A 23,093-nucleotide genomic window follows, 5' to 3' on the forward strand; every position below is an offset into this window, starting at 1 on the left:
TCTCCCCCCCCCCACATGTAATATGTGAAAATGACAAAATTATTGTTGGTCACTGTTTCCCAACCAGGGGAATATCGAAACATTTAATTTATTTACAAGATCAATAACCTGTGGCACAGCTGCAACAAAACCACAACAGCTCAACCAGTCAGCTCAAGTGACTCTTAAGTCTCAAATGACTGATGAAAATAAAGCTGCTATTGTAGATCTGAATATTATTCTTAAGTGTTTGGTTCATGACATTTAGGCTTCAAAATTCTTTTTAAATGGGACTTCGTCAAAAAAAAAAACTCCAGTTTTATGGACAACTAAGGAGAGCTCTTCTTTGATTCAATTGTTTTGTTTCATTTGTTGAGAGAGAGGGAGAGTGAATGTCCAAGAATGAAATGTTAAAATTATGGAGGAAAAGAAATATTGAAGTAGTGTTACATTCTGGTTTTGTAGAATCAAAAAGGTTGGGAACCACAGTTGAAGATAACGGAGTGACCGGCAGCCTGTCAGCTGATGGGCGGCTCCACCCTCCTCAACCAGGAAGAGCCGCGACCGCCTCTACGGATAAATAAACTAGCATCAGGCGTCCTGTTTTGTTGAAGAACAAAAAAATCTCATCACGCACATTCCGCAGACTTGACAAGTGATCCGCTTGGATTTCAATTAGACAAGTGCTGAGCGCCATCAGCGGCTGTCACCGACACCGGAGGAGTTGTAGATGTCCAACTCGAAGAAAGGCCGAATATTTCAACAAAGTACTGCGAATACATCAAGAGATGTGGGTGGCAAGCTTTTACGTCGACCGGATTCCACTCACTTAAGGGAAGATAACGAACGCGCATGGATGTAAGGTGCCTTAAGTGCTTTTCCCTTCATGATGGAAAGGTGGAGCAAGAAACAGTTATGCTGAGCGTCAGTTATCCACGTTAGCCTAGCTCACTAGCCTTAGTTCCTCACCGTTACATCCAATTAGTGGGCTGAGTTGACAACTCAGCCCACTAATTAAAAAAAAAAAGACACGACAGTTTCGTTGACTTCCTCGCGACATATTTGATTTGCGGCAGGTTTAACCAGTGAAGCTTCTTCCCCCCCCCGCCCCTTTTGTCGTTGGGTTATGTACTGTATTTTGCTGCTGCTTTGCTAGAGCTAGCCTGTTAACTAACCAACTAGCTAGCCCCCAGAAGTCGTTAAGTCCCATCGCAAGTTTTTTCCCCCCCATTGTTAATTGGACGATCAATCGAGGGACAAAGATGGCTCAAGAAGAGTTTCCATTGCATTTCCTGGTGTGGAACAATCAATATCAGGAGCTCGACCAGGCGATGCAAAAGGCAGAGGTAGGTTTTGTTTGGCATCTTTTTCCTCATCCGTGTCGCACTGCATTGCGTTGAAGCTGCTTGTTGCGTGCGTATGTAGCAGGACTTGGAACGAGTAGATCCGAGGGGGCGCACCCCACTGGAGCTCGCTGTGTCCCTGGGCCACTTAGAGTCCACCCGAGTGCTGCTCAGATACACAGCAGATCCGACACACTGCAACGCACAAGGCTGGACAAGTGGGTGCTCTGTTGTGGCTGCCCGTTTGCTTCTCGAAAGCTGGCGGGGTTCAACAAAGCATCACAGATGACAAGTCGTGTGTTTGGGTTTCAGTTTTGCAGGAAGCAGTGAGCACTGGAGATCCTGAGCTGGTTCAACTGGTGCTTCAATACAGAGACTTCAAACGGGCGACTGAGCGGCTGGCCGGAATTCCGGAGCTTCTGAGTAAACTTAGAAAGGTAACAGAAAAAAAAAAAGTTGAAAGAGAACCAATAAATGCTTCATCTCATCATCTCACGATTGATTCAAGCATGATGCCTGAACATTAAGTTGCATTTAACTTGTATATCGACTTTTAAGTGAGATTTTTTGTATGTCTTGAAATTTTTTGCAGTGGCTCAATAAAATTTGGTCAACACAAAGTCTTTCTGTTTTTGTCTTTATCTGTTGCAGGCGCGTGACTTCTATGTGGAGATGAAATGGGAGTTTACCAGTTGGGGTGACTGTTTTTATTCATTATTCTTTTCACTACTAAGGCTGGCCTTCACTATTTGTGGAATCTTAAAGTTTGAGCATAATAAGCATTTGATTCAGTTGGATTGTTTCCTCTAAGGAAATAATGGAGATAGAAAGAATAAATTCCAGGGGCATCGTTTATATCACACTTCCTGTCTTTATTCAAATATAACTTCTACCAATTCTCCCCCTCAGTGCCTTTAGTGTCCAAGGTCTGCCCCAGTGACGTGTATCGGGTGTGGAAGAGTGGCTCGTGTCTCCGCGTAGACACAACCCTCCTGGGTTTTGAACACATGACTTGGCTGAAAGGACGACGGAGCTACATTTTTAAGGGTGGAGGTTTGTATGGAAAAGTTTGACCGCGACCAAAATCTCGTCTGACCTTTGTGCTTCACTGCCATCCGTCCTCTTCTGTAGACAATGGGGCGGTAGTCATGGAGGTGGACCATGAGAAGCAGGTGGTGTACACGGAGCCGCTCGTCTTGTCTCCACGCGATGCGCCGTCCCTGCTGGCCGCCATGCAGCCATCGCAAGAGAACACTGCGCAGAGACTCACCTCGCCCATCGTCTCCACGCACCTTAACACGCGCAACATTGCCTTTGAGCGGTAAGGTGCATGTTCTGTCCAAAATAAAACCCTACCCCAAGTCAAATCGTAGTCGATAATATTGTCTGACCAAAATAAAAGGATTTTTGATCTTCTATTAGATCTTCTAGCACATCTAACAATGCGTTATGCACATTACCAATAGGTTCTGCAGCATAGATAGCATAACTCGAATTGTTTTTAACCCGAGGCATACATAAAATGGAAAAGTTGTGACCCACGTGCGTTTTCTTTTTAGGAACAAGTCTGGCATATGGGGCTGGCGTTCTGAGAAGAGTGAAATGGTCAGTGGATATGAAGCCAAGGTGAGAGTTCATGATTTGATTGAGAACTCAGAGCAGTATTTTTTTTTTTTGTAATCCGTATACTGTAATTTATTTTTGGAAATACGACCTAATGAACCCATTTTGTGTTGTTTGTGTTCAACTGTATCCAATCAATATACTGTATTAGGTTGGACTCTCTGGTGTACTTAAGATATTATTTTTATTCAGAAATAACACATGGTGATGGTACTCAGGTTTACAGTGCAACCAATGTGGAGCTGGTAACTCGGTCAAGAACAGAGCATTTATCAGACCAGGATAAATCCCGGAGCAAAGGTGAGGTCATAGAGCAATTTCATGACAGACCAAAAGTACAATCTCCATCCACAGAACCTTCAAATGTAACACACATTATATGCCCCCTTTGACTTTATGCAATATGTTTTTTGTTTTTTTTAATATGTCCCTCTCATTCAGGCTCCAAAACTCCTCTGCAGTCCTTCCTGGGAATAGCTGAACAGCACACAGCTCACAATGGGGTAAGCACCACTGAATCAAATGGTCCCACCTACACTCCATGCCGCCTCTTTGACGAGAATAACATTTTATTAGTCCCTGAGAGGGAATGAAGAAACTTTTTTTTCCCTTCGCTCTCTCTATTATATATAATTTTACCTTGTGATCCAATACATTTGATTTTGCACGCCGACAACGTAGCACCTTTCTGTGAGGAGACAGTGCTTGTCTGTCGAATCAGTTCACATATCAGCGTCTGTCTCTCTTGTTCATGTAGAGTAATGTGTCCCAGTGCGCCAGTCCACATAATCCCACAGCCATCACGGCTGAAGAATACTTCAATCCAGAGTTCAACCTCAATGGCCGGGACATTGGACGTCCCATCGAGCTCACCAGCAAAGTGCAGAGGTACTGACTGAGCCATTAGATAAGAGCAAGCATGATAGACTTCAACGTTTGTTCTGCCTTGGTTGTCTCCAGGTTCAAGGCAAATCTGTGGTTGAGTGAGACCCACCCGCTGTCGTTGGCCGAACAGGTGACGCCCATCATTGACCTCATGGCCATCTCCAACGCTCACTTTGCTATACTGCGTGACTTCATCACCTTACGCTTGCCTCCAGGTTTTCCAGTCAAAATAGGTGAGAGCCAAGTCACATTTTCGGGCTGCTCATCATTTAGCTCATTTGCTTTTCTGATTGAATTGCCTCTGCTCTTCAGAGATTCCGCTGTTTCACGTGCTGAATGCCAGAGTGACCTTCAGTAACTTGTGCGGCTGTGACGAACCCGTGAGCTCAGTGACGGTTCACCAACCGGAGAGCTCAGAAGAAGCAGGTAACTAAACTATGAATTCACACAATTTTCAGCTGCGTAACTCAGACACACAAGCCTGGAGCCTATCCGAGCAGTCATCAGGCAGTAGGCGGGGGACACCCTGAACCGGTTGCCAGCCAATCGCAGGGCACTCACACCTATGGGCAGTTTGGAGTGTTCAATCGGCCTACCAAGCATGATTTTGGGGCGTTGGAGGAAACCGGAGTTTCTGGGGAAAATCCACGCAGGCACGGGGAGAACATTCAAACTCTGCACAGGGAGGGCCGGAGGTGGAATCGAACCCGCACGCTCTGAACTGTGAGGCGGACGTGCTAACCAGTTGCTTCACTGCCCCGTCGTCTTAAACCCATCGAAACATATTTGAATTTCAAATGTCTCCTGTGGCTGAAAAGCTAAGCGTTGAATCTCTTTCACTGCAATGCAGGACACCTTCTTAAATATCTGCACTGTCTCCTTTTCCTACCACTCGTTTCCATCCATCTTTGCAAAATTACATTTAAAATATATTTAGCAAGTTATTAGCAATGATAGTCACATGTATCTCTAATTTGTCGGTCCTCACAGGGCAGTCGGCCGCTCCCTTCCACTGCGAGGTGGACCCCTCGGTGTTTGAGCCCCCAGCAGACTACACGACCCTCGGACCAGGGCGCAGCGAGCCAATGAGAGACGAGGATGACAACCTGCTGCAATTTGCCATCCAGCAGAGCCTTTTGGACGCTGGCACAGAGAGCGACCAGGTTAGAACACAACCTCAATCACTCGCCTCTTTCCTGTCCTATCACGTAAACGAAGAAAAAAAACGAAAAAATAAAACTGTTGTTTTGGTTTTCTGTATGTTTTACATGGAAAATATGGCAAAAAGTGTGACTTTTGGTGTAGTCTGGAATGCATTTTACATCAATTCCTATGGGAAACGTTGCTTCTACTTACAAACCCAATCGCAGAATCAATTAAGTTTGTAGGTAGAGGTACTAATATAGCATGATATGATTTATTTTTTAATTTTTTCAGGTAACCATCTGGGAGGCTCTGACCAACAGTCGTCCAGGACCTCAGTCGCCCCTTTACGAGGAAGATACTCAGCTGGAGAGGTGAGCTGACATTTTGTCAGGCTATCCAAGGTGGAAGTCCATCCTTCAAAATCATGATTTGGTAGAAGAAAGACTCTCACGTGTAATTAAGTAAGATAATTAGGCATCTGTGAATAGAAGTCTGTGATTAGCGCTTCCTTTCAACCCACTCGGGGAGCAGCGACTACTCCCAGTCATCCTCTACTGAGGCCCAGCAGTGATACCTTTCTGTCTTTCCTTCCTATTCCTATGTTTTTGGACAGGGCCATTCAAGAGTCTTTGTCCATCTCGTTGGTTAGCAGAGAAGGGGTAGATGATGCCGAGGACCCCAGCCAGCCTCCAACAGACTCCCCATTGAACCCCGCCCCCAATTACCCTCTGTCTTACAATACAGCCACCGAGCCGCCGTTATCGGGACATTTTGGTGGAGCGAGCAGCTTCGATGAGCAGTTGCGCATTGCCATGGAGCTGTCATGCCGTGAGCAAGAGGAGATAGACAGGTGAGGGTCTTTCTTTATCAGCTTTTAGATAGAGACATCAATACATTGCTAAAACAAAGTTATGTGGTATTTTTAACTACAAAACACGTAATTATCTTTTTGTATAAACTTCAGTCGCCACACAATGTCATATCTTGATAAAACTGAAGTTTTATATCCCAAAAAAATCATTGTATGCTGGGGTGTAGATCTTGCTTGAGGGACTAAGATGTCCATTCTCTGCAGTTCGAAAAACCTTTATTATTTTCGCTATTTGAAGCAGGGTTCTGTTCCTGTCCCTCTCAAGCAACTGGGATTGACTCTAATCTAAATCTAGAATTGTGATCAACACCTTAACCTGCCCCCCATGTGGATGTCTTGATTTGTTCTCATTTCACAGGAAGCGTAAAGAGGAAGAAGAAGAGCTCGAGAGGATCCTGCAACTATCACTCACCGAAAAGTAGTGTGACTCTAATGCAGAGGCAGGTCTTCATTGGGGGACGCAAACTCCTAATTTATTCTGGTTTTATTTTTAAACCCAGAGATAGTAAGTTATTACAGATGTATTATTTATTCCTTTACCTGATGACTATCCCTAAAAAGTGTGAACAAGAGTGAGTGACACAAAGGGCCCTGTTTTCGTTCCGGGCGCAAGTCTCGTGCAGAGCGCAGTCTTAACTGCACATGGGTGAAGTTTTCTTTCTTTTGGTATTTCGCTAGACCTTGCGCTGGTAGAATTTGGTGTACCGAGGGCCTTTTGTGCCTTTGTGTGCTGTTGTGGGACGGAAGTAGACTTTTCCCTGCAAATCCCGCCATGTCCCTCTATTGCATCAAAATTAGCACGGTCGAAGCGCAAATCCGAGTCTGCCGTCCGTGCCTGACATTGCAGTAACGAGTAGACCTGCTTTTTTAGGCTGGAATTTAAATTGAATTTATCTCTGCCTTTTTTTTTTTTTTTTTACCAAATTAGAAGACGCGCGAGTGGCTGAGGCAGAAACGCCAAGAGAGGCATAGCGCCTCTACCAAATTCACAAATACGCCCAACTAAACCATTACCCTTGAACAAAAATGAAGATGCATCTACTTTTTAAGCTAAGCGCAGACTACTTTCTGTCACCAAATTTGCAGGGGAGTCGGCGGAGAAGCTGCTTTATGCGCCGTCACACCTAGATGAGCGCAGGACTGCCCCTAATACGCTAGACAAGACTTGCACTGGCATGAAAATGAAGTTACACCCATTTTTACACTGAGCGCATTTAGCAAAATAGGGTCCACAATGTGCAAACTAATAGTCTGACTGACAACAATGTCAGAGGAAAAGAAAGGGAGTTTTTTTTTAAATTATAATTCTATATTTTGCTGAGTCTTGCTGTCAATAAAGAACGATGAATGGTCTTAATTCTTTAAAACTACGGTATAATGATCCATGGTACTGATGAAGAAAACCATCATAAAACTGCATATACAAAGAGAAACTTTGAAACATTTGTTGACTTCCTCATGTTTATGTGGGAAAAAATGAAATAATAAAAAAAATGATCATCTTGGGAATGGTTTATTTACTCATTTGCACATAGGAATCTGTCACCATTACTAATATGTATTCTGACCAAGCGCAAATACACAAACTGTAGGCTGCCAAATGTTAGTTAGCCTGTGTCATCTTGATAAAGTGTCATAGTGTACAAAACTCCTTTTATTAACATGGCAGTGAATGATTGTATTTATAATCTCATAAACCTACAAAACAATAGCTGTGGTAAGAAAGAGAGATTTCCTTCAGTAGTCCTTAAACAATGCAACATATTCTTAAGAAAAGAATACAATCACAAAAACTGAAACAATATCCTAAATATCACAAACGGATATACTTTGCATGATACATGGCAAGTGAGTGCCAGTGAGGGTATACTTGGTCTTCGTGGAGTTCTGCCTCAATCGTACAACTTGTCGCACTTCATTCAGCTGAACTATTTGAAAGCAATGCAAACTTTCAGTTCATTTGAACACAACACATTTTGTCACGTTTTAGTTGCACCTTTATTCAACTTGTGCTCATTTAGGACCACATATTCCCCTTCCCCAGGCTTTGTCTGTGTTGAGGGAGTGACGCACTCGGGATGTGTTACCGCTGTAAGTAAGTGAAAATTAAGTGACCTCTCACGCATTACTAAAATTCTGCAGAATTCTTATTTTTGCATGCTCTCACATAGGCACCACTGAAATACTTTTTTTGCTCCTGTTTTTGTTTATTGTTCACATTCACTAGTAATAGACATTTTTCTCTTGTATGTAATTTGTGCGCTCATAATCCCTAATCCCGTGCAGTACTCACCGATGCGAGTTTCATAGATGCCCCCCAGTGTGTAAGGATGAAGCCTGTATTCTGTCTTCTCTAGAAAATATTCCAATACCTCCTCCAGGGAGGAGACTGTCACCTGAAGGGAAACCAACTGCGTGAGGCACATCAAAAATCTCATTGACATCAATGTCAGAATATAGCAACATTCTTGTCATCCGGTTATTGTGAGGGAAGTTTACAGTGGTAAAGATTTGTATGGCATTCTCAGAGCTGTTTCTGATATTTTGATGACCTTTTCTATGAAGGGGAAAAAATATTACACACTGCTTTTGTTGGTTGCTCTGTAGTCACAAAAATTCATATTTGAATTTGATTATCTCTGTGTCAAGGTATAATTGATCAGAAATCTTGGATGTAAGTCTCTGTTTGTGCGAGTGTACCTAATAAAGTGCTTGATGAGTTTTCATATTTGCTCAACTCACTCAAGCTGTGATTGCATTTATAAGTATAATGCTATGAGAGCTGGAAAAACATACTGCTGTTTCTAATTGGATGATAAATCCCGACTTGGTGTAGATCAGCCTATAGTTCTTCATGACGGGCCCCCTAAAAAAAAAAAGTTATCATGACTGCAATGCATATTCAAAATTGTTCACTAAAAAGATGAGAAACTAAACTTCAGAACAATACTAGCATTTTTATATACGGTACTTATATATGTTTATATTTATTGTCCCTTACAAATATAGTGCCTCAAATACTTTGATAAAACATTTCCTCTGTCTCACGCTACATTAGAATACACTTGCCAATTTCGGATATCGTCTCAGACAATAAAGTAATTATTAATAATATTCAGTGAAGTACTTGGCTGTGACATGTCTGAGGGTGAGGGCATAGTTGTTGGCCATGGCGGATGGGCGAAGGATGATGTCTCCAAATTCCGGGTTTTGCCTCAACATATTCTCAGCTTCCTGTCGGGTTACATTGAAGAAACACCTGAAAGAATCGGAGAATAGATTTAATGGCTGGATAAAAAAATAAAAACAATAGAAAGAAACAAATCATAGTCACGGTAACATCTCTGGACTGATGTAGTCACGCGTGTCCTTTTGTGGGGACACGGATGCGGAGGCTCCAAGAAGGTGAGCAGGTCGAGGAGGAAGCGGGGGTTTCTCCAGTTGGGAAATTCTTATCTTCTCCCGAGCCAGAGCATCTTCAAGCAGCAACCTTTGGCCGGGCATGAGTTGCAGCTGGCTGGGAATCTCTTTCTACAGAGTAACATAGAATTACATCTAACTGGATATATGGACGGACAGACAGATGGACCAACGTTTAGTCACTCTACAATGCTACCGACTAAGCCACAGCCACCCAGTAGGACCAACATGTTGTATTTGTGATACCAGCAAAACCAGTGGGTCATCAACGATCACCAGCTCCCATCAACATGCTGAGTTGCTGACCCAGCTGAGTGGATGAGGCTTGGTTCCTAAAGCGGGTTGGTTTATCAGTGAATGAAGGTTTAAGCTGTTCTAATCTTGGCTGTGATGTTTTGCTTTTGCTGTTGGTCTTGTTGAAAAACAAATGCAATGAAACCATGCTGGTCTGTGCTGTTTTTTCTTTTTCTTTTTATATATCAGGGAAAGAAAGTCCATCCCTCAAAGCAAGTTTGTGTTTCAATGAGTTAGTTAATTGTTGACCTGATGTAAGAATCCTTCCTGGTTGGGTTTGTCCCTTGCATGCCGACCCTGAATATGTCAATAAAAAAGAACTCCAAAATTCCCACCGTGTATTTCTTTGTTTCTTTCTCTCTTTTTTTTCTGTCTTTTTATCGTTTTATGGACGTATGTCCATCTGTCCATCCACACTACGTAGGTAATGTATCCTACCTAAGTGCCCATGATGTGAAATTATGAACAGTGGTTTGATTACGTATTGTCAATTAATAATATACAATACAGCAATTTGTTTCTCTAGTGTTTTTTTAAAATGCCCAATTATTTTCATAAATTGTGTATGGATTGCTGAGTTATTCAAATGCTTACTTGTTATTAGAGTGTGTGTGTGTTTTAACTCACTTTGACCATCGTCATGATATAAGCCCGCCACTCTTCTCCTGTGTCAGGGTTGTCCATCTGCACCCCCCCCCCCCCCCCCCCCCAAAAAAAAGACCATCACTCCGATCAAATAAATTGTAATTATTGCATTACGGCCTGGATTTTGGACTGGATACCAATACCTTCAAGTGGACCTCCTCTGTATGCATCATGATGATGAAGATGGTGGGTATCTTCCTCTGATATGGGGATGCTAACTGCATGGACCTCAGCTGCAGCAGATTCAGCTTCTCTGTATACTGACAGACGTAATGTTAATTGACTGGCATTATGTCTAATTATATAGAATTAGACATAATGCCAGTCAATTATTGGATTATGACTGGGAATCTTCTACATATTGCCAAATCACTAGAGTCTCATTTTTATATACAATGGATTGTGTAGTTATGAACATAGCGTTGAAAAACTACTGGAGGGCACAGTTAATTATGTCACTGCTGTCGCACAAATACAATGTACCAGTTATATGTCAGCGGGTGACTCTTCTCTAACAAGTATTGACTAAATAATACATTATAATACTATTATGCCGTTTTTACATGTGTGTATTTTACAGAATGACGACAACCAAATCACTTTGTGACAGCTACAGATTGCCACATAATTTTACGTGGCCCAGTAAAGCAAAAAAATAGGTGTCTACTTAATATTTATGAATAACAGGATTTGTTCCTTTCATTGGACCCAAAATCTGCACCATTTTTTCCCTAATCGGTTTTAAAAGGAATTTGTTTTCACCAATTCTCACAGCTCCTAAAAAAAAAAAAAGATTTATTTGCCACTACAATTCATTTGAAATTTTTACAGCTATGATACAAATAAAGCAAATGCAAGAGGTGGCCTCACTGTATCCTGCTTATCGTCTTTGTACAGAAACAAGGTGTCTCCACGCAGCTCTGCAAAGTACTTCTTGAAATCCTGAAGACGATAGATGACATTAGTATGGCTGAGCTTCACGCTACATTCCTATTCCCAAAATCAGATCTCATCATTTGCCCTCACCGTCTCGTAGGAGTGTTTCTTGAACAGGTGCCCTGTGTAGTAGAGAGGCAGAGCTGTGATGTGGGCCCTCCGCTTGTGGACCTCTCTGGTGGGCACAGACATGATCTCGAGCCTTACGGGTTCTCGAATCTTCCACAATCCTTATTTCATCCAAGTTGGCCTAACTGGAGTTTAAAAACTCTTTAGAGCATCCGCATAGCTTTCGTCTCTGTGTTTACCTTGTGCTGCTCCTGATAACAATGATGGACTCAAGCTTCGTCACTCTCCTTTTGGCTCAGTTATCGTGGGGTCATGCGAGCGAGAATGAGGAAGCACTGTGGTGATTTATCAATGAGGAAGTAGTCATTCGTCAATACAGTTTAACACCCCCAATATACTGTCAAAACTCTTACCACGTACGCAACTATCAGATTCCATGCAAAGTCTTCAAATATAAGGCGGGTTAACTATTGAACTAGTGTTTGTTTTTCAGGGCAGATATGTACCTGTGAGATTTCACACCCAGACTTACAAATGAATGGATATTAAAATCCAATCCAGTATCAACTGCATTTTAAATCATTGGTATAAATGGGCATACTCACCTAACACAGCCAATTGACTAAGGCCCCATAATTTTCATGGGCTCCCAAACATATCATGAAATTGATAAATGTTATATTCTCTTGAATTTGAAGCAATTATTTTTGTTTTAGCCTCATAAAACACATCATAATTGTTAATCCAATATAATTGTTGTGGCTGCTCCTCTTTTCTCATGCTCTGGGGGTTTCCATGTTCTTACTGCTCATGTGCAGACTTGAATCAGAAAAAAGCAAACATGTTGGCGCAACTGTGAGGAAAATGAAGTGGAGTGGTGATGAGGAAAAGCCAAGATGAAAATGAGCGTTATTATTATTATTTTTTAATCAAAACCTCCAACCTTTTTCACAGCAACACTAAATACTATGTTTAACAACAACTCCAATTTGTATATCTACAATTATGAGTAAGGTCACCAACATTATAGGCCTTTGCAGTCGGCTAATATTTTGGTTGTCTTATTGTATCAATATATTTTGCAGATGTCTTTGTTACATTGACATATTACATTGTTATTTAAATGTGATACCAGTGAAGTATACGTGTTTTTTTTTGGGGGGGGGGGGGGGGGGGGAATCCTAATAAAAAAAAGGCTGTCACTGGAATCGTCAGTAGTCTATGGGAATGGGGTTTGGGTGCCACACTATTTTATTTTTATTTTTCATGCTCGAAATGGCAACACAAAACCCATCGCGTTTTACTAGTACAGTTACTACCGTAGTATTTCTGGTTTGAAGCTGCTGAATTATTAATGAGCTGGGCAAGTGCCTGCAAGGGGGCCAGGCATTAGTAATCGAAACTGCAAACAAGGTTATATTTGAATTCAACCATTGTACCACTTTGTCGCATTAATTGTATTTCCGTACACATTTTAATAAACTTACTTTCATTTGCAGTTGATTAATCTCAAAACGAGACAACTATATGTTATATATTGTTTCAGGGATCGATTGAGAGTAACTGAGCATAGTATAAAACTCCCATTGATTGATCTCCACTACACTCCCTGCTGACCGGAGAAAACATTTGATAGCGAACCTAAGAAGGGGAATTAATTAACGCGTAAAAAACGTTCATATTTCCCCATTTCGGTGCTTTTGGACGAACGCGGTCTGAAGAAGTCCACCCAGAAGCACCGTTTGACGGCCTTACGTCGACATAATACGGCGTTTTGTGTCCACTTAACGTCGCCACGGTTGGACTTGTTTTCCCTATCGCAGCCCGCTTCCTGTTAGCTTGTGCTAGCTTAGGGGGAACCGACATTATGCTAATGAACGTGCCAGTATAGTTTGCCATCGCAAAGGGGTGGAACTGCACCGCGATCGGGTAGGTTTCTCGGATCGTCTAATTCAAAACCTAAAAGTTAATGTGACAATAGTGTGACAGTTCGCTCTCGTTGGTTCTAATGTTTGTTGCTAACCCCCATATAGCTTAGCCATGTTGATTCAGTGAGGGCTTTAACTCGTCCTGTAAAGATCACTGATCTATGTACCAGAAATCCAGTTTATATCGGACACGAGTCAGTTGGCAACAAACCAAATGAGTTGACCTTGTGTGTAATTTTTTAGTAGTCACAGTCGGCATCCGTGCTAATCTTTTGGGACAACAAAAAAAAAGACAATAGAAAGTGTATTTTTGTTTGGTCCATTTTGTGTTTGTATTTATTAGTTTTGAATGTTGACGTGCAAGATTTCCGGTTAGAAATCCCCATTCAACTGCATTAAGTAGCACTTTCGGATTAAGAACATCTTCCGATCTAACTAGCTTTCGAGAAAGACTGCGAAGCTGTCTGACGAGGGAGGTTCCATTCCTCTTTAGAGTCTCTCGCCTACTTTTCAACCACCACCACCACCACCGTCGCCGCCCTCCTCGTCCGCTCCAGCCAACCATGGACCCCCCGCGGACACGCTCACGGTCTCGGTCTGGCTTCTATCATTTTGCCGTGAGCAACCCCGCTGGGGGTAACGGCGGCGGTAACGCGCTCGGTAACGGGAGCATGATGAGCGCCGGAGGAGGGGGAGGAGGAATGAGCTTCCCGCAGCAGAGCAACGCCGGTTGGGCACCGCATCACGGCGGCCGCAGCGGCTATCCGGAGAACCACCATCACCAGCAGCAACAGCAGCAGCAGCCGGGCACTTACCTGCCCGCAGGGGCGCAACGTCACGGAGCTCACCGGCACCCTGGAAACGGTAAGTGGCGTAGGCCTGTTTGAAACACCATTACATTCGTCTTTGATCGGGGTGAGGACGGCGATTACCAAGCATCCATCCTCTGGGCTTCATCGAGGAGCTGTGGTTCGAACAAAAACCCTTTGTGTTATAATGGACATTTGTCCACTGTTTGCACTAACCTCAACAGCTCAGTGAGATCCAGTGCGGTGGTTCTATATTACAACCTATGCTCTTACAACAATAATATTGCTTGTTTTGATTGGATGAGGTATTTATTTGACCTGTTTCTTCATTATGTCAGCACTAATTTGCATGTTGTAGGATTGCACCACATCTAACATGAGACATTTGCTCCCCTCAACTGATTAGTCAAACATTTTGTGCAAGTCTCAATAGTGCTATAAGAATTTTAATCTATCCCAATTTGAAAAAATAGAACATTTCTCACTGACAATGTCAATAAAAAAAAAAACATCTTGCAAATAACCATGATGTTCTTCCTCTTGTATTCAAAATTTGAGCTATTTAGTATGGAGGGAGTGAGCTCAACTATATAAAAACCTGCAGTTGGAAATAAGCAAACCTTGAAGCTGTTTACTGTCCAAATAGAGTTCCTCGATGTTTATTTAAAATCACGTAGCTTTGCCATAAAGAGAATTACATGTGTATTTTCAAAGAAGTATATAACTTTGCTATAAAGGTAGCTTGCTTAATGCCAACACCTAAACGAAAACACCATAGACGGGCTAATCAATAGCGTCGTGTCACAGTGATATAACCCTTTAAGCCAGTGTTTCTCAAGTTTTATTGAGCCAGGGCACACATTTCAAAATTATTGCGCCCAACTTTGCAAAACCTTTCACAAAAAGTGGATATACAGGTTAATTATGCATCATCAGTCACCTAGTCAGTGGAAGAGCATTTCTTTGCTTTTCCTGTTACTATACATGGCTGGCATTGATAAATTAACAAATAGCCATGTACTACTAAAGAGTGACTGGCTCCAAGTGTGGCAGTATGTCTGTCAAGGGCTCTTGCCCATAAGCAAAGTAAAGTCAATTGCAGGTAAAAAATAAAATTTGCCCAAACGGTTTCATTCTTCTTATCATATTTAACTATAGACTTTGTCTTTAGAAATAACAATTTATGAAGTGCTAATGAATAAAATACCTAAAAAAACAACAACCCAAAAACATGACAATTCTTTAGGGGTAGGAGGGTTGGGCTGGAAATATAATTTGAGGTGTGTTTTGATTTATGAAGTGGGTCACAAATGACTTGTTCCTGTGTTTCTCATGTATGTGGCCAGTGAGTGTATCTGTGTAAAAACGAGTGCTAAACTGTGACCTTTATGGTGCATGTAGTCTTTAGCCTGACAACTATCTACAAACCTCAATTGTTTTCCTGCCGCATTAGGCATGAACATAATTTTGCAAAAATTAACATGAAGTCTAAGCGATTGTAATGTCTTCATAGAGTATTTACAGTTTTCTTTTTTAGTCAGAGAATGGTTTGCTCTTTCGCTGCTGTAGAACCAACACTGATTTTTTTTCTTTTACGAATGAAAGATTAATTTTAGATTTACGTGACATCAGATTGAAAGTGATCCAAAATCATCAATCAAGAATTGATGTTGTGTGTGAGCGGTTCATCCATAATAATCTGTAGGTCCCTTGAATTCATTAACACAATGCCATCCGAAAACTAACCACCCCCATTAAACTGTTTTGTGGCAGCTACACTGATCCAAACAAAACCATCCTCATGCTCCCCCTCAGCGTGGAATCTTAGATGGTGAGCCAATGTTCCACAGTCAGAGGCGTGACATGTCACAAAATAGTGTTGGCGTGCGCCATTCCCACTGTCCCTATTACAGATTTGCTGCTGCAGGCTTCACAGAGTCCTGTTTTGTCTGCTTGTTTGCATTTCACTAACATGCATTGCAAAACAATGTTTAAGAAGCAACCGTTGTCAGTTAAGACTTCAAATTAGGACCGCTTTGTTGTCTCATTGCAGCTCGAAACCGGTAAAAAATATACTGATACTGGCTACGGCAATCAAACAAAGGGCCCTTTGGTCATGGATGACTTTTTTTTTAACGCTTATCCACTGCAGACATGCCTTATGAATATTACTGTGTTTTCGCCAATTATTAAGTCGCAAAATGTTGTTAAATCTACAGAGTTCCTGCAAGCATCTGTTATCAGTCTTAATCTGTCTAGGTTGTCGTTAACAATCTCGTAAATCTGTACATTCAATTTATACATCGCCATACCGCTTTGCCAAACACAACACAGCAGTACTTTCAGCAGAAGGTCTATACTGTGCACTAGTTTAAGGAAAGATTTAGTAATAAAATAATACAATTGGAATAAATTGTGTTCTGCGTCAACAGCACCATTATTCTAAGGAAATAAGCTTGTTTTCTCTCCAAGGCTTTAAAGATCTAGTTCTGCCCAAAATGACCCAGCTAGGTCTAGACGTCGATGGAGAAAGCTCTGACGACGGCATGTTGCCTCCAGTGTCAGCAGCTCGGTCAGCCGTCTTTGCATCTGTTCTTCAGAGTCGCTAGCGGGGTGTCTTTGAGCCATCACTATCGCAGACATCACATGGCCCCAGAGTGGCTCTGCAAAGGACAACAAAGAGGTTGGGTGTGCTTTCAGATCTGTTGTTTCTGAGGGAGACATGGAATGGAGAGGAAGGGGAGATTTCTCTCCTCCCCCCCTCCCCTTTTGGTGATGAAATATTTTTTTTCAGCCCTGCTTAAGCCAAAGTCTTGTCGTCTGAAGGACGTCTTTTCATGCTGCATAAAAATGTGTGTATGTGCTGCTTCCAGATTGCACATGTGCCCTCTCAGATAAGCGGCTAGCTATATATTGTTTTTGTTCACAACATATTTATCACATTTCTTTGCTGTTTGTTGGTTATTTAGCCCAACCCAAGAGGTTTCTTTGCAGCAAGTTTAGTTCACAGGATTTGGCAAAATTTGGACTTGATTGTAATGGGATTGTTTTGAACAGCAAAATCATGCTTTTGAACTCTCAAACAACAACAAAAACACATTTATCAAAAACAAATATATTCAAGTCCTGCTGAAAACAGGAATGGACAAAGTGGAAAATATGCTTGCCTATGTGGTCAGTTTGGGAATTACAACGAACCAATCGTTGATGGAGGAGCAGAGTAGTGTTGTGGCTACAATGGCACTTCGCCAGCATTTGCTGCACTACAGGTTTGTCCAGTGGATTCACAGTTACTTTATAAAGTTCGATCTTTTTAGAACACTTACATTGAGTTTTTGCACTTGTGTGGCAGGCCGGCTCTAGAGCTCTCCTTTCCCACCGCCAAACGTGTGGTTCTCCTTATAGACGTGCCCAAAATAAATCAAGCAAACTGCTGAACCTACGACCTATGGGCTCGTCGGGATAATTTGTCAGTGAATAATTCATGAATCTTAATTGCACGATTCATTCAGGAGGCCAGCTATCCATGAACTTTCTTTTTGTCATTTGGTGTCCATCCAAATTAGTTCTCTTTGTACTTCCCTGCAGCATTCATATTCAAAGATATATTTCAAACTTTTTTTTTGTAGAATTACCTCCATCTATAAAGTAAACCAGAGCTGTTTCAGAGTGGGTTAAGAGTTAGCGTCGCTTTGTTGTGCATTGGTTTGACAATTAATAAAGATAACAACCATAGCAGCATGTCGCTATCCAAAGATTGGGAGAGAAGCGCCATACAGCGGCAGATGTTTTTGGTACTACATCAGAGGCAATGAAAGATCCAGAGTAGCTTTTTCCACAGAGAGCTTCCTCGGCTTTGTTTCAAGCCACTATTGAAAAAGCCCGTCAGACCAAAGAAGCACAACACTGATTGATTTACGCCGATGCCTGACGCCCGTTTATATGTGGGGTAACAGACCGATCACTGTTTCATATCCTTTGTGATCCTGCACAGGAAAATGAGATTGAGGCGGCTAGTTTGTCGTGCTGGTTCAACAAACGTCTTGTGATGATGTTTTTCTCAGCATCAGCTTATCTGATTATGTTGCCCCATTCTTTGCTTCTCTTTTGCCTGCAGGAGGAGTGCTACACTTTCATCCAGATAATGTGTTCAATGAGGATCGAGACAAAGTAAGCCACAACATATGATTTTTTTTTTAACAAATTGTTTTTCATTTTGATTTAATAATTTTGGCATTTTCCTGGATAACCACTACACCTTTTTGGTCCGCTGTTTCCAGATGGAAGATAGCCCTAGCCCAAAAAGACAGCGTCTTTCTCAGCAGTCCATTTTAGATCTGAGCTCCGCCCCTTCCTCTACCCCTTCCTCTCCCATTCGTCCCTGGGAGCTCACCCCCAGTCGCAGGCCGCATGCCCACTATGCACCAGAGAGATGTCACACACCTGTCCGCAATCGAAGAAGGTAAGTGTTCGCTCACACGCTGGCATTTTATGTTTTTAATTTATGTCATAGAGGAAACCAAGCAATAATGAATTGTAATGTCTGACTGCAAAGAACTTCTCACCATGTGCCGTTGACCAACCCATTGAGTATGCCTTTGAGGCACCATGGTGCATCCAATAGGCACAATAGTAGCCAAACAATTTCAGAACGGCAATGACACGAGTTTGCTCTGGTGCAGCTTTCGATTCAAAAATACAATCAAAGTTTGCACATCCTATATTAAAGAATCAATACACTAGTAAAATCAACATCTATTGGTTGATTTTAGTGCATAATGTTTATTAAAGGCAACAAAGAAGCTTATCCCACAAACTCTTCTTTCTTCTCAGCCCGCCAATGCGACGCCCTCGTGGCCGCAGAGACCGCCTGACACGTCATCACCACACACACAATCACCACCACCATTACAACAACAACAGCCATCACCACCCCAACAATCACCCTCACCACCACCATCACCACTTGCACTCCCACCACGGGCTGTCCTCCAACCACCAAGACGAGAACTACCGTCACTCAGCCCCCCCTCAGGGCTATCTGCCCTATGGCCAGCAGCCCCATAGAGGGTCCGGCATGGAAGAGCGCCAAGTTTACCACCCCCCAAACCCCTCCCCGAGACCCCTTCATCCGTCCTCAAACCTGTCTCCTCGACTGCTGCACCCTGCGGCACACCCACAGCACCCACACCCATCGCAGCAACAGAGTAGTGGGGTGTTGGACCTTCAGGAACAGGTGAGTCTAAATGACTGCTTTAATGGCTGTCAGACTGAACAATGGTTGCAATCCTTTACCTCCATCTTCAGGGTTCAGCTCCGGTAACATATCCCGTGTCCCCCCCGGGGCCTCCGCCTGGTCTACCGCCTCGTTCAGCCCCGCAGCAAATCCCAGCTTGCTCGGTCGTCTTCAGTGGACAGCACTATCCCGTCTGCAGTGTCGCTCCTCCTGTGAGTTTTTCTATATTGCAGCCACAGAACCTACGCTTTCACAGTACAGTCTACATGTAGGCCTTTGCTTGGCTAGTTTTACCAACATACTGCCATTTATATTCTGATATCTCAATTCTTGTTAGGTTCTGCAGACTTGCTCTGTGCAGCACCTACCCATGCCCTACCCGTTCCCTTCCCTGCTATCCGGTGACCAAGCCTTTCTCCTCCCCCCACCTCCTCACCTCCCTCATCCTCCCACACACCTTTCCCACCATCCACCTCACCTGCCGCAGCCTGGACAGTTTGGACCCTACACGACACAGCAGGCCCGTTCAGTAAGTAGGAAAGAACAGTTTGGAGCTATAAAAGTTCGATAATCTCTCCATGTTTGACCTTTTCAACCCATGAAGAAACTCAGGAAGAAAAGTTGGTTAGCATTTCAATTTTTTTGTGCTTATATGTGCCTGTGTGATGGAACTCATGAGAACATTCTGGTGGCAGTTTGTGACATTGCTTTTTTTTTTTTTTACTTAAACCACATGCATTTGAAATACAACTTAGAAGATAGCATTTTGAAGAGAATATGTCGGATTTCACATACTCCAATCTTCTTTGGTCCCAATGATGATAGCCTCCGTACCAGTAAAGGAAAATAACACGAGCAAGCCTCATCAGTCTCAGCTTGTATGTGATAATGAGCCATACAGTGTGTCAGTGCTGTAATATTAACACTTTTTTTTTTTTTTTTTTTTTTTTTTTTTTTTTACCCCATTTACCTCCTCTAGCCTTTACAGAGGATAGAAAATGACGTGGAGCTGTTGGGAGAGCATCTGTCTTTGGGTGCAGGACTTCACTACCCTCCTGCCACCCACCCAGCCCTCACCCCACACTCCACACAGCTCCATTTCCTCTCCCATGAGCCCATGCCTCAGGAGTTTTTTGGAGTGGTGAGTCCTAAGATCAGTTCAAGTTTGCTGCTGAATGGTGGAACAACATTAAGCCGACGGGCATATGCCAATTGTCTCCCAGTCCTACCCAAACTTAATCCCCCGTCGCCTCGCGGGCCGAAGGTACCGCTCGCAACAGCCGCTGCCGCCTTCGCCTTATCACCCCAGCCTCCTGCCTTACTTCCTGTGAGTTGATCTTCTTTTTCAATTAAAAGAACAGCTTCCCTTCCTGAGAAAGCGCACACACATTTTTATTGTGTTGTGAGGGCCATTTTAAAAATGATGATAATAAATGTAGTGAACAGTTCAAAATGTTCTCTCTGTAGATCAATGCTGCCTGTCCAGCCAACTGGCCCTGCAATCAGTCTTGAGTTGGATGTGGATGATGGAGAAGTGGAAAATTATGAGGTTTGTCGATAAGGCAGTTTGAAAAAAAACAACAAAACAAAACAAAGAAAAACTTTGTATTGAACCCCGAAGACTAATTTTCTGTTGCAGGCCCTCCTCAATCTTGCTGAGCGTCTTGGAGAGGCCAAACTCAGAGGACTTACCAAGGGAGACATTGAGCAGCTTCCTTCCTATCGCTTCAACCCAAATAACCATCAATCTGAACAAACACTGTAAATGCAGCCGCCAATGCATCACACCTCTTTAATAAATCATTAAATGTAACTATGATCATCAAGTTATATGATCATCACAAAAATACTTTGTTCTATGGTTTGGGAGCGTTGATTTAAAGCATTTCCATAGATATACTCCTTTAGGAGCTCTTTCAAGCTCAATTTTAGCACACCAAATTTGTTGTTCTTTTGTTGTCATCACACAGGTGTGTGGTGTGTATGAGTGATTTTGAGTCCCGCCAACTGCTTCGAGTTCTGCCCTGCAGCCACGAATTCCACGGCAAGTGTGTCGATAAATGGCTGAGGGTAAGTTTCTTTTCTGGACAACTGACACACAAGAAAAGGGAATGAAACGTCAAAATATTCAAGCGAGTCATGTATTTTCATCGAAGCAAAGTCCGCTAAAAGAAACAAAACTCCATGGACTACGTGAAGGGAAGGGAATTGGCATAGATGTTCCGGTATTTATCAATTTTTCCAACATCTGATACTTTGGCACAAGGAGCAGCGATATATACAAACAGAGCCTACAACAATACTCTCAAGCATATATTTTCTGTGGGAATAACTATAACCACTGGAGATCAATTTGCAGTCCTTTAGTAATTTTGAATATGGTGAACTAAACAGGTCATCTCGTTCCATAGGCCAACCGGACGTGTCCCATTTGCAGGGCTGACGCCTCCGAGGTTCAGAGAGATTCTGAGTGATCACATGATGCGCTACAATACAAATGAGACATTTTCAGCACTGCCTGCTCTGCCTCTTCCACATCTGTTACATACATGTACATGATTGTATATGCACAGACAGACACAATTTCCTTTCATTATTTCTATTTAAGTTGTGTGTGTGTGCCCAATGTTTGTTCTTCTTTCTTTTTGAACGGCACAACCTTCCTACTTAATTACTCTGTGCTGATGTGTGCACCATAAGAGTCCACGCGTGTATTATGGTCGACTTTCTTATGCAAGCCTCTAAAAGAGGATTGTGTGTGAGATTTTTGTGGACATTTGAGCATGAACGTGCCGGTGTGCATGTGTGCCGAATGTATGCGTCAGAGAAAAGACATGACGACTTCTCATGAGTGACTGCTAATATTCCGTTTGTATGTTCCTGCACTGTGGGTCTTTACGTATAATATAACAATGTGTATTAAGAAATTCCTTTTTATTTTAGTTTGACTTCAAGGGTCCACGGTGCCACTATTTAATCATTGTGGTTTTTTTTTGATGGTCCTCATGAATTAGTGGTTATATTGACCATAATGAGTGACTGTCCTGCCTGGCATTTTACCTCATTCCTGTCTCCACTTATTACAAGAGCTTCACAGCACTAAAAGTAAGCACATATTATGCATTTTTTCCCCCTTTTTTTCTTTGTTTGAATGTTTGTGACTTTGCAGTGGCACATGTTATATAGATATATCTCACTATATAAATATGTATACTGTATAAATGTATGAATATCTGTATACCAAATAAAAGGCTTGATAAGAAGTTTTTAAACTTGGCCTTTGTTTTGGTTTGGTAATCACTTTCTGTTTTATTTAGGACAGTTCAGGATCAGACCTTTTGTATGAAGGTAATCTAGGGCCCGAGGCTGCCGTTGTCCCCCGTTTCCCAAATTTCTGACACTGACAATTTACTTACTTGAGCAATCTTACTTTTTCCATCCTGTGTCCATTCAATTAAATTTAATTTTATATTTGTTTTCTTCTTTGGCGCCCTTCCCAAAGAAAGGTGATAAGTTTATATCTTAGTGGTGCGCTCCCGTGAAGCTGCCACAAGATGGTGTTGATGTTTTTCTGTACGACCATCAGACCAGATCTGCCGCATTTCGAGCGTTCTTATTTATATATATATATATATATATATATATATATATATATATATATATATGTGTATATATATATATATATGTATGTGTGTATATATATATGTATGTGTGTATATATATATATGTGTATGTGTGTATATATATATGTATGTGTGTATATATATATGTATGTGTGTATATATGTATATGTATGTATATATGTGTATGTGTATGTATATACACATATATGTATATGTATGTATATATATGTGTATGTATATACACATATATGTATGTATATACACATATGTGTGTCAAAGTCTGCTT

At 42.1% G+C, this 23,093-nt stretch overlaps 3 protein-coding genes across 7 annotated transcripts; 2 read left to right on the forward strand and 1 right to left on the reverse strand.

The window, feature by feature from the left end:
• Nucleotides 1–484: 484 nt before the first annotated feature.
• ankrd13d (ankyrin repeat domain 13 family, member D) lies at nucleotides 485–7,370 on the forward strand. 3 transcript variants are annotated; one of them, XM_085937245.1, is made up of 17 exons: nucleotides 485–1,325; nucleotides 1,405–1,540; nucleotides 1,635–1,759; nucleotides 1,974–2,019; nucleotides 2,232–2,375; nucleotides 2,454–2,643; nucleotides 2,882–2,948; nucleotides 3,164–3,245; nucleotides 3,387–3,448; nucleotides 3,703–3,833; nucleotides 3,906–4,063; nucleotides 4,143–4,256; nucleotides 4,821–4,993; nucleotides 5,268–5,347; nucleotides 5,590–5,635; nucleotides 5,721–5,826; nucleotides 6,206–7,370. In XM_085937245.1, the coding sequence occupies exons 1-16, from the start codon at nucleotides 1,242–1,244 to the stop codon at nucleotides 5,820–5,822; spliced, it is 1,740 nt and encodes a 579-aa protein (XP_085793371.1). In that variant the 5' UTR covers nucleotides 485–1,241; the 3' UTR covers nucleotides 5,823–5,826; nucleotides 6,206–7,370. The 3 variants fall into 3 exon arrangements, with proteins under 3 accessions (XP_085793371.1, XP_085793362.1, XP_085793353.1); XM_085937236.1 differs by having other exon boundaries at nucleotides 1,408–1,540; nucleotides 5,590–5,826; XM_085937227.1 differs by having other exon boundaries at nucleotides 488–1,325; nucleotides 5,590–5,826.
• Nucleotides 7,355–11,456, reverse strand: LOC147061054 (signal-transducing adaptor protein 1-like). 2 transcript variants are annotated; one of them, XM_085937266.1, is made up of 10 exons: nucleotides 11,233–11,456; nucleotides 11,077–11,148; nucleotides 10,350–10,466; nucleotides 10,189–10,245; nucleotides 9,188–9,378; nucleotides 8,975–9,106; nucleotides 8,644–8,713; nucleotides 8,141–8,243; nucleotides 7,844–7,936; nucleotides 7,355–7,775 (listed from the first exon to the last, which is right to left on the reverse strand). In XM_085937266.1, exons 1-10 carry the CDS (start codon nucleotides 11,332–11,334, stop codon nucleotides 7,654–7,656), a joined length of 1,059 nt encoding a protein of 352 aa, XP_085793392.1. In that variant the 5' UTR covers nucleotides 11,335–11,456; the 3' UTR covers nucleotides 7,355–7,653. The 2 variants fall into 2 exon arrangements, with proteins under 2 accessions (XP_085793392.1, XP_085793384.1); XM_085937258.1 differs by having other exon boundaries at nucleotides 9,182–9,378.
• Nucleotides 11,457–12,809: 1,353 nt separating this feature from the next.
• On the forward strand, nucleotides 12,810–22,456 carry LOC147061055 (E3 ubiquitin-protein ligase RNF38-like). Of its 2 annotated transcripts, none has more exons than XM_085905578.1 (13): nucleotides 12,810–13,140; nucleotides 13,579–14,003; nucleotides 18,066–18,118; nucleotides 18,229–18,410; nucleotides 18,782–19,184; nucleotides 19,256–19,396; nucleotides 19,522–19,713; nucleotides 20,164–20,325; nucleotides 20,408–20,511; nucleotides 20,652–20,733; nucleotides 20,824–20,945; nucleotides 21,155–21,254; nucleotides 21,596–22,456. In XM_085905578.1, the coding sequence occupies exons 2-13, from the start codon at nucleotides 13,703–13,705 to the stop codon at nucleotides 21,656–21,658; spliced, it is 1,905 nt and encodes a 634-aa protein (XP_085761704.1). In that variant the 5' UTR covers nucleotides 12,810–13,140; nucleotides 13,579–13,702; the 3' UTR covers nucleotides 21,659–22,456. The 2 variants fall into 2 exon arrangements, with proteins under 2 accessions (XP_085761704.1, XP_085761705.1); XM_085905579.1 differs by having other exon boundaries at nucleotides 13,633–14,003.
• The last annotated feature ends 637 nt before the right edge of the window (nucleotides 22,457–23,093 follow it).

The sequence above is a fragment of the Syngnathus leptorhynchus genome, chromosome 2 (assembly GCF_054491065.1).
Source record: "Syngnathus leptorhynchus isolate UIUO chromosome 2, UIUO_Slep, whole genome shotgun sequence".
NCBI lineage: Eukaryota > Metazoa > Chordata > Actinopteri > Syngnathiformes > Syngnathidae > Syngnathus > Syngnathus leptorhynchus.

What these genes read in the sequence shown, in the direction of transcription:
- ankrd13d (XM_085937227.1), top strand. Translation starts at nt 1,242, where the DNA reads ATGGCTCAAGAAGAGTTTCCATTGCATTTCCTGGTGTGGAACAATCAA. An exon ending in TTCTGAGTAAACTTAGAAAG is followed by an intron (nt 1,760 to 1,973) that starts GTAACAGAAAAA and finishes TATCTGTTGCAG; the next exon opens with GCGCGTGACTTCTATGTGGA. An exon ending in CTACATTTTTAAGGGTGGAG is followed by an intron (nt 2,376 to 2,453) that starts GTTTGTATGGAA and finishes CCTCTTCTGTAG; the next exon opens with ACAATGGGGCGGTAGTCATG.
- LOC147061054 (XM_085937258.1), bottom strand. Translation starts at nt 11,334, where the DNA reads ATGTCTGTGCCCACCAGAGAGGTCCACAAGCGGAGGGCCCACATCACA. An exon ending in AGAAACACTCCTACGAGACG is followed by an intron (nt 11,149 to 11,232) that starts GTGAGGGCAAAT and finishes TATCGTCTTCAG; the next exon opens with GATTTCAAGAAGTACTTTGC. An exon ending in TGAGCACAAGTTGAATAAAG is followed by an intron (nt 7,776 to 7,843) that starts GTGCAACTAAAA and finishes GCTTTCAAATAG; the next exon opens with TTCAGCTGAATGAAGTGCGA.
- LOC147061055 (XM_085905578.1), top strand. Translation starts at nt 13,703, where the DNA reads ATGGACCCCCCGCGGACACGCTCACGGTCTCGGTCTGGCTTCTATCAT. An exon ending in TCACCGGCACCCTGGAAACG is followed by an intron (nt 14,004 to 18,065) that starts GTAAGTGGCGTA and finishes TTTTGCCTGCAG; the next exon opens with GAGGAGTGCTACACTTTCAT. An exon ending in TGTTGGACCTTCAGGAACAG is followed by an intron (nt 19,185 to 19,255) that starts GTGAGTCTAAAT and finishes CTCCATCTTCAG; the next exon opens with GGTTCAGCTCCGGTAACATA.